The 9,839-nt window shown below is 47.4% G+C and overlaps 1 protein-coding gene across 2 annotated transcripts; it reads right to left on the bottom strand.

Moving 5' to 3' along the window:
- Nucleotides 1-271: 271 nt before the first annotated feature.
- LOC127696200 (cytochrome c oxidase assembly protein COX18, mitochondrial) lies at nt 272-9,530 on the bottom strand. 2 transcript variants are annotated; one of them, XM_052198763.1, is made up of 6 exons: nt 9,079-9,530; nt 7,725-7,825; nt 4,955-5,118; nt 4,520-4,641; nt 3,001-3,108; nt 272-728 (listed from the first exon to the last, which is right to left on the bottom strand). In XM_052198763.1, the coding sequence occupies exons 1-6, from the start codon at nt 9,400-9,402 to the stop codon at nt 552-554; spliced, it is 996 nt and encodes a 331-aa protein (XP_052054723.1). In that variant the 5' UTR covers nt 9,403-9,530; the 3' UTR covers nt 272-551. The 2 variants fall into 2 exon arrangements, with proteins under 2 accessions (XP_052054723.1, XP_052054722.1); XM_052198762.1 differs by having other exon boundaries at nt 4,520-4,644; nt 9,079-9,529.
- Between the last annotated feature and the right edge of the window lie 309 nt (nt 9,531-9,839).

Here is a 9,839-nt window from a genome sequence, read left to right as displayed (position 1 = left end):
ATACATAAAATAAATCTTAAAAAAAAAAAAAAAACACCAAGATTTTTTTTAAAAAAAAAAGAATGAGCTCACTGGGGCTGGAGAGAGGGCAAAATGGCCCAGTGGCCGGTCACCTCCCTGAAGGTTGAGAGACAGCTCAGCAGTGAGGATATACTGCTTTTGCAGAGTTTGGTTCCCAGCACACTTACACACAGATGCACATACCCCCACAACACACATAATTTACATAAAACAAAATCTTTTTTTTCAAATAAATTATCTCACCAGAGCCTTTAATTTACAAAACTTTATTGGTGGACAGTTGGACAGAGCTGACACAGGATCTAGTTCTGTCCTCAGCAAAACTATGATTTTCACAAGCAAGGCCAGGCATCCCGTGTTATTTGTATACTTTTACAATTGAACATTTAGTTTTTAATACTCAATGTCAAATACATCCGAATTCCATCTTTCCCACAGTGGTTCATGATATCTAAATAAAGACTTCTAAATGTAATGCATGAAACTGACAGTGACATCTGTAATTATTTCAGGGTATTGGGAGTGGGCTCTCATCGTTTTCTTGAAAGGAACTTGGCACAAAAGGCGGCAGAGAGGTCTCTGTACGGGGTCTCGGAGTCTGCCTTGCTTGGTGGTATCCGGCACAGCCGGCGGAGTCCTGGGGAGCGCAGCAGCAGGTTCTGGGCGAGGCCCATGAGGCTGGAGCACAGCCAGTAGAGGACAAGCGCCTAGACAGAGCAAAGGAGGGTCAGCACGGGCTCCTGCACGGCCAAGAGCAGACTGGCGACAGACAGCCGGAACGCACCCTTCACTGACTCCTAGGACTGCCACAGGTGCTGCCTTCTGCGGGTGGATGGTGGGAGCCCAGCCCGGGGGCATGGCCACTTGCCTTGGCAATCCGTCCTAGACCTTACTCTACCCAGTACTCATCGGTCTCCCAGGAGTCCCCAGGACTTAGCTTCTCTGTGCCTCAGAATGCATTTCTTTAGTTCTTCGAGACAGAATTATCAGCTCGTGCTGGCACTTCAGACTAAGCCCTGGCGCCTTTCCTTCTCTACACGTGTGTCCTACACATACATGGGTTTGTGAACATCCATGTGTTTGGAGCTTTGCCTGAACATCAGAAGGCAGTCAGGCCTCGAAGGTAAAGTCATGTGGCTGCTGAGCCCTGTCTGGATGAAGCTCTCCAGGTGGGAGAGTCCTGTCTCTCTCCCTTGGCTTTGTCCTGGCCGTTCCTCTTGCTTCAGTTTCCTAGCTATAAAATGGGACAGCAACTGCTGCCAGCTTAGAGGGCTGTCCTGAGAGCCTTTGAACAGAATGGGGAGCACAATACACCGCCCAGGTACAGTGAGCCGCCAGGGCAGAAGGAGCACATCGAAGGCCGATTAGCACAGCAGTGACAGTCAGTGCCTGAGCCGACTGCAGAGCCAGCCGTTTAACCCACCCTAAGACTGTAACAGGCCTGCCTCCTGCAACTCTGGGGGAACTCGGGGCGACACACAAGATGCACGAGTAAGTTAGTAAGTGTGCCACCGCTGGCGACAATGGCAAGATGGACCAGCTGGTAAAGGGCTTGGCACCAACCCAGATAACATGAATGTAATTCCTGGAAATCACATGGCAGAAGGAAGGAGAGAACAGACTCTAGGAGGCTGTCCTGTGACCACCACACATGCACCCTGTCATCCTCTGAGGAGCTGGGACAGTGGCTTCAGGTCACACAAGGACGGCCAAGGCTTTTGCTTACCACACTTTTCAATGCATCCAGACGGAACCATAAGCTGCCATCTACATAATTCTTTTTGTTGCTAAGAAACAAAACCCTAATTTTTCTGGCTTTCTGGCATCTAAAAAACCACTATACATACTTTCTAGGCTCTTAAATTAGATGTGAGCAAATCAGTAAGACATAAGAACATTTCTTTGGTGGGACGCCTAGCAACACTCCTCAGAAGGACCATGTGCTCCTCAGAAGGACCATGTGTACCTGAAGCGCCCTCTGTCATCTGCAACCTTATGTGCTCCTATGGCCGCCAAGACCACCGTGGCCCTGAGGGCAGGTGCTGGAGGCAGTGTGTGATGGAGCAGCAGCAGCAGCAGGCCTCCTGCTGTCTCTGGAGCTGTCACAGCACCTCTGAACTGGACCCCTCTGGACCCCGGTCCCTAAGTCACAGTTTCCCAGCTGTTATAACTTGTGGGCTCATTCTCACCATACCCTGCTCTTGCTTCATCAGGGATTTGTCCTGTCACTGCTCTGGGGTTACACAGAATCTTACAGCAACAGTCCCCTGTGGGAAAGCACTGTGATACCCACCATTTCAGGTCTGTTCAGATATATGGAAGCTTATTTTGCACAGGTAACAATCCTAAGTACCAATGTAGTATACACGTTTATACCAACAGCACACAGCTGCGGAGCCTCAAGGACGGGGAGGAGTTCCTACCAGCTTGGCTAACCGCAACTACCAACAACTGAATTCCAATCACTGGCTTCATGTTGGCACTGAGTAAAGATGAACACCAACCTGACACAGCTTTTGACAACTTCTAAACTGCCTGTGGAAACTATGGAAAAGACTGAAGTAACTGTAACAACGATCAATGGTTCTTCTTTTTCTTTCAAAACCTTGCTTAGCTCTCAACAGAGACAAGGGAACAAAACCACACAATGCAAGGCTAATGAATCCATATGGACTCGGATGGTTTTCTCGTAAGTGCTTCAGCCCGTGACAGTACATATGGAAGTTGTTCAATGTATTAGCTAGTTAACTACCTGACCATGGAGGTGTTCTGTCAGATTAAAATAGAGGAAGGGGAGGAGGGAGTGACAGCTGAGTCAGTCCCGACAGTGCTGTGTCAGCTGGTGGTACAGATGGCAGTGACACAGACAGCAGTGACACAATCCTTCTCCACAGCAAGGGTCCCATGGGTAAAAGGAAGCCCTGATGCAGACCGGCAGCCGTGGGACTCCTCGGCCCCAGGCAGCGCTATGCTACTTACCGAGGGAACTGTTGCAGCAACTGGGATCATCAACACGGATACAGCTCGGACAAAATTTGTAACATACATTTGAAAACGAGACGTTCCAAATTTTTGTAGAGCGAAAATCTGAAGTAGAACACACCAAGATTACTAAAGCACACATTAAATCAGATAAATTTAAAAACACATGCTGACGCCTAGGCCTTAAGGTGCGCCTATAATCCTTGCATTGATAAACTGGATCAGCAACTCGAGGTCATTTTTGGCTTATGGCTTTTGAGCCTGGCTACTGTCCTGATAGGTTCCACTCTGCAGCCCTGACTGGTCTGGAACTCACTCAGTAGGCTAGGGCAGCCTCAACACTGCCTCAGCTGGAGTCACAGGTGTGCACCGCCAGACTTGTTAAACGCTGATTTGAGACCAGCCTCGACCAGTCAACCCTTTAAGGGCTGGTCCTGTGGTTCAATGGCACAGCACTTGGCCCAGTGTGTACAAGGCCATGGCCTCCATATCTAGCACCTGAACACAACAATTTCACCAGCAGTGAACTTACATAACTCATCGTCTATCTCCAAGGCTGGGAACCACAGTTAAGCTTCCCACCCTGGGAAGCGGGCTCTGTGAGGCGAGGTAGCTCTGCTGCTGCTACTGCGGCTGTTGCTGCTTTCGGGAGACAGTCTCTCACTATGGAGGGATTCTTCTGGCTCACTTTCCAAGTGATGAGATTATAGACAGGTGCCCTCATCTGGCAGCCCTGTATTCCCAGAGATGCATGACCTTACACTAGCTTGAACTCTTGTGCACCGCTTTCCCTCCTTTAGAGTGAAATAACGACAATGTAATTCTCACAGGATTGGTTGGAGTTAGGTCAGTCGTGTCAACTGTTCAGACGCTGGCACACTGCACAGTTGAGTCAGAGCTCTTTGTCGGCACTTATAGTAATTCATTTCCGCCTGCGGCCAGCACTGCCTTCTTCCTACCCCACAGTCCCTGAACAGAAACCGGAGCCACACTAAGTGTTCTTAAGGAAGAACATTTATACTGCACATGACATCTTTCCCAACAAAAGTTCACTGATGACTTCAGATTTTTTTCTTAAAACAAAACAAAACCAAATAAAACCATGTGTGAGTTTTTCCTACAGGTCTGTGTACCACATGTGTGCCTGGTGCCATGGAGTTCAGAAGCACTATGGGTAATGGAAGAGGCAACTGACAAATCCTGTATTTTTCATGTATGTGTTTCTCTACTTTATCCCAGCAGGTGTTAGGCATGGCGTTGGAACAGAAGGCAAACTGTTGTGAGCAGTCCTGTGGGTGCAGGGAACTGAGCCCAGGACCTGTGCAAGAGAAGCCAGTGTTGACTACCAAGCTATTTCTCTAGCCCCATCTTTTCTTTCTTCAACAGGGATACACACATCCCTGGGTGCCTAGTCCTGCATGGCTATTTGGAAGGGACGGCATGGTACAGTTCCCTTTCCTGGACAGAGCAATCCCAGTGCCTTAAGTGGTCAGCAACCCCCGTTGTGAGCACTGACCTCCACTATCAGTAAGTTGACAATACCAACAGAGACCGGCAAAATCCAGGTGGAATCCACAGCAGTGAGGTCAGGAAACCACAGGGTCCCGCCCGCAGCTAACTCTTCCTGAACAGAAACGCCTGCTGAAACAGTTGATACAGGAAACAGGAATCCTCAGAACAGCTGAGAGATGTCAGGACACACAAAGAGGATCTAGGACCAGCCCAACCATCCCAGAGTGCCTCACTCAAACATCTACATTCTTCTTCAAGTTATTTTTGTTTTGCATCATTTTCTCAAGTTTTTGTTCTCCACACATTGTGTGTTTACACTGGAGATTCTGAATTCTGTGTGTAAGGAAGACAGTAAATGGTAGTTATAAAACACTAGGATTGTTTTTCTATTGGGATGCAACATTAAAGAATTTGAGAGATGAGGATTTCTGTAAGTTACCATCTGAACGAGTGGCCCCTGAGCTAAGGTTCCGGAGGGCAACGGATATGAAGATCCACATTGGAAGCTGCACCCACACCAGCACCGTGGCTTTGAAAGGATGGCAGTTGTCACGAACATACAGCTCCGAGACAAGTCTCCGCATGTTCTTCAGATAGGTGAGTCTACGGGGAGGGTGGAGAGAGAGAATGAACCTGACCACTAGTGGAAGCATCACCCTACAGTAATCTGTGGTGATGGCTGAAGGGCTGAACGGGGGTTTAAAGTATGGTAACCAGTAGGGGACAGCCACTAAGCAGAAGGCACACAGCCTTCTACGGACACTGTCAAGACGAAAGTTTTAATCTCTAATGATCTCTAGCCAATGAGGTTTTTAAAATAATTTTATTTGACATAGCCTCTAACTGCTTGAGACCAGGCCAGTTTAGTAAGGGCAAACCTGCTACCTCATGAACTCCTGTCTCAAAATCAAGAAAAAAACATATGTATTGGGGTTTCAAGACCAACAAAGTTTAACACATTTTTAATTAGATATTGCAGTTGAAAGAAGATTTTATTTAACTCTGTAGTCTAAGCAAACACTATCACTTGACCTCCTAAAGTAGATTTTCTGTTCTGTGATTTCCTGCAGTATATATTCTGAGACTGTCAAAATGGCCTCCATTTTTTTTTCAATCTACTTTCCACCAAAGGTTATGTTAATCTGCTCACCAAATCAGACTGCTTTGCTTTTGAAAGGCAGAGTCTCACTGTGTAGTTCTGACTGGCCTGGCACTCAGTATGACCAAGCAGGCCCTGAATTCAGAGACTCACCTGCCTCTACAGCCTAAATGCAGGGGTTAAAGCATGCAGCACCACAGCCAGCTCAATTATGTGAGCAGAGGCTTCAGAGAGCCCAAGATGACCGTGAACTTGATATGTAGCCAAGGATGCCTTGACCCTTCCTACCACCACCTCCAAAGTGCCAGGACTACAGGGTTACATGCCACCACACCTAACTGTTGCTTTTGACTGTTAAGTCATGCTCTCTGGGCCAGGATCTTGAGGGATGATTACTGAAGGTTTTTTGAGGCAGGAAGGGTAGCACTAGCTCAGGGTAGCCTCCAAGTCACAATCCTCCTGCATGTGCACAGCTGACCTTCCCGGTTTCTCCCTCAAATTCAATCTCATACCATACACATTTAGTACACAGTAGGCCTTTCATTGGTGTCCTGCATTTACCCAGTCTGTACTGTGCTGAACTAAGGCAGAACACACACATGCTCCAGGCCTTCCATTCTAATTTTACCTGTGCTTTCTCTATGTATGCCTGCACATCCTGCCCCTTAAAACTTCTGGGTCATCAGACAAATGGACCAGCGTAGCACAAGCAAGGCATCATCGATGTCACCTCATCAAGCCGTCTATAACCCAAATGGACAACTAACTATTCACCTGTTCCTGGTCCACTGCTGTAGGTCTCAGATTTCTCTTCATAAAAATATCAAAACACCAGACCTAATCTTATATGTAACAAATAAGGCTTTATGTTTCATGCATTAATACATATACTTTCTACTTTCCTCTTTTTCTGAGACAAGGTCAAAGTCTGTAGCCTGGATGGCCTGGAACTTATGTAAAACAGGCTGGGAGGAACTCAATACTAAGTAAGATTCATTAATCTTGCCCCTACTGTTTAGCTACAATGTTTCCCGATATGTCACATTTCCTTTGCTGTTCTTGTTTAAGATTTACTTGATTATTTTATGTGTATAAGTGGTTTGCACACATGTATTTAATTGCACCCCACATGAATGCCTGATATCCTCAAAGGTCAGAAGTGGTACTGACTTTCTAGGACTGAAGCTTCAGAAAGCCATGAGCCACCTGGGAGTGCCGAGAATCAAACCTAGGTCCTCTGAAAGAGCAAGAAGTGTTCTTTAAGCAAGATTCAGAGACCAAGGCTCTTAAACCCAGCACTCAGAAGGCAAAGGCAGGCAAATCTCTGAGTTCAAGGCCAGCCTAATCTACAAAGTGAGTTCCAGGACAGCCAGGGCTACACATAGAAACCCTGTCTCAGATGAAAACAACAACAAACAAACAAACAAAAGAAAGCAAGTGCTCTTAAGTGCCGATACGGACTTCAGTGCAATGTCAAGTTTTTATTAGCACTAAATAAAAGATGACAAAGTTCACATTAAATAGACTTTGCCAAGCATGGTAGCTCATTACTGTACCAATACCATCTGGAAGGGAGGAAGTGCAAGGTCAGCCTGAACTACACAGTCAAACCATTTCACACCAAATACAATTTAAAAAAAGGGGGTGGGGGCAAGGGCTGACCTGGGACATGGCAGGGCAGGACGACCACACAGCAATTGACACCTACTTACCTGCCCAGCTCTCTTGACTTACGTCAAATCTTAATACGGTATTTAATTCATCAACTTTATCTTTTCAGTGGCTCCCTAGAACAGAGGCCTGAGGAATCTGTGTAATCTACATATGTGTAATCTAAGCACTTAGGAGTTCACAGTCATTCCTGGGTACGGTCACCTAAAGGGGACCTGGTACACACAGAACCATCACAGTAGACATACCAAGCCAGATGCAATGGTTTGCACCTGTCATCTCAGAGCTGAGAGGCTGAGATGGGAGGACCATTCAGCTTGATTCCATTCCAATACATAAAACACACTGCATAGTGTTTAATATAAGCCAACCAAAAGAATAACCTAACCCTGTATTTACACCATACATGTATGTATGTATGTGTGTATGTGCAGCATACCTGGCCACTCTTTTGGACCAACCAAACTGACGTGCACAGACTGCGACTTCTTGGTTAAGGCGCTTGGCGATGTCTTTTATTTCTGGTTGCAAGTTTTCCACCTAACTAAAGAAAAAAGTTGTTTGCTGAGCACATAAAGGATCTTTATTGATAACCACTGCTAGAGTTAGCTTCAGTTGTCAACTTGGCACATCCAGGAGAAAGGACCTCCAACTAAGAAACTTCACCCATCCTATTGGCCTACGGGGCAGTTTTGGATTGCTAATTGACATGGGAGACCAAGCAGGACGCTGTGGGCCACCAGCCCCTGGCATGCGAGCCTGAGATGTATAAGAAGCCAGTAAGCAGTATTCCTCCAAGGTTTCTGCTTCTGTTCCTGCTCCATGCCTCCGTGATGGATTATATAACATTAAAAACCACATAATCCCTTTCTTCCCCCTACTCAGCATTTAGTCAGGGCAACCAAGCTCAGTTCTAATCTCTGTTCTCTAGACTACATACAAATGTTGTTTACAGTCCACATTTAAGAAAACTCTATTAGATATTACCTTGCTTAAGATTATCTTTAGCCCCAAGCTTAAATTCCTGCTTGTACACCTATCTGCGTGATCTTGGCAACCACACTGCAGTTAAAACAACTGCAACTTCTTGTGGGTGCCTGATGTTTTCTATTTCTGGCTGTGCATAACCTCTGACATCCTGATTCCCAGTATGTAGCAAATCTAACAGCACCTCCTCCATAGGATTTTGAGTAAATGAAACTGCATCCTGGATTTTACTGTTCCATCCTTAGATTTCCCAGTATAGAGAAAACAGCACTCCAGTGTTAACACCTCACTGTGACTGCGTCCTAGCTCCACTGCATCCCTTTCTGGCAATCCTGTGACTCAAAGTACTTAAAATTTAATCTCAACCCCCGGGCCCCGAGCAGTCATGGAAAGGTAATTCCACTGAAAAGAGAGTTCCTAAGAGGCTAACTCAAAGTTTCAATTTATCATTTACAGGGTCTGTTGGTGGTAGGCCCGGAGTAAGAATATAAGTCTCCAAACTGCTTAGTGATACCTTTCTACAAATAAAGAGCAGTAAAAGTAGTGACAAATAATGCTACAGACGCACTTTTAAAACATTTATGTCCTAATGTTTCAGGGTCCACTGTGCCATTTCTTCTGTATATTGGTCTCAACCAAAATTTGGGAAGCACTTCGAATAAGGACATGGTAGGTCGAGTAAGCTGGAAGGTACTCTAGTCACCAATGATCATTTAACGCTCAACGCTAACTAAATTATTTTAGTAAAGATGCAGCCTCGATGGTAACACTAGCAGGTAGGCAGCACGGGGACCGACGCCCCTCACCTTAGCCAGGATGTAGTGCTGATAGGCGGCCAGAGGCAGAGTGACAGCCCCGCGCAAGGCAACGGTGCTGAGCATGATGCTGCCCCACCAGGGGAGGCCTGTGGCCTCCTGCGCGCCGAGCAGCACTTCCTCTGCTGTGCGCACCGGCGCCGACACTGCCAGGGCCTCATACCAGCCGCCCGGAGAGGCCGCCGACACCGACGCAGCTGCCCATAGAGGAAGGGCTGGGAGCCGCGCGTTGCTCCAGGCGGGCGGTGGTCCCGGTGCCCGTAGCCGCAGGGTGGGCAGCGACCGGAGCCACCCGGCACAGGAGCGGCACAGCATCGCTACAGATCGGACAGCGGGCTAGGCGGGCGGCCAGAGAGACTACGCGAGCCAGGAGGCTGCGCGCATGCGCCAGCACGAGGCCAGGCCAGACCTTTCCAGCCAAAGCAATTAAGTCCAGAGTCGCGCTGAGATGACGTAAGCCCCGCCTTTCTCACGCGGCGTGGAGCGGCTCGCATCTCTCAAGACTCCTTGACTTGCCCGGGGTGGAGCTCAGAGCAGGAACCGGAACTGCAGGGGTAGACAGGGCGAGCAAACTGCCTTACTATTGAGTTTCAGTTTTCACCCAATTGTGGTTCGAGTACTTTTCATGACCCGGCTGCTTCCGCCCAAGGCGCATAGTATTGAGCTGTTTCCTCCACGCACTGCTGAAACACCTATTTTTAAAGTAATGAGTGTTTCTGGCTCACTCAGTGTTAGTCTGCGTCCTTTATCCC

The sequence above is a fragment of the Apodemus sylvaticus genome, chromosome 11 (assembly GCF_947179515.1).
Source record: "Apodemus sylvaticus chromosome 11, mApoSyl1.1, whole genome shotgun sequence".
Taxonomy (NCBI): domain Eukaryota; kingdom Metazoa; phylum Chordata; class Mammalia; order Rodentia; family Muridae; genus Apodemus; species Apodemus sylvaticus.
The sequence above is the reverse complement of the archived record's forward strand: the minus strand, read 5'-3'. Positions and strand labels throughout refer to the sequence as shown.

Bases quoted from the DNA above. Each gene is read 5' to 3' on its own strand.
- LOC127696200 (XM_052198762.1), bottom strand. From the start codon at position 9,402: ATGCTGTGCCGCTCCTGTGCCGGGTGGCTCCGGTCGCTGCCCACCCTG. The intron at 7,826-9,078 runs GTGAGGGGCGTC...TTCTTTAGTTAG, and splicing joins AGCACTACATCCTGGCTAAG to GTGGAAAACTTGCAACCAGA. The intron at 3,109-4,519 runs GTCAGTGCTCAC...GTTCTACTTCAG, and splicing joins TCAACTTACTGATAGTGGAG to ATTTTCGCTCTACAAAAATT.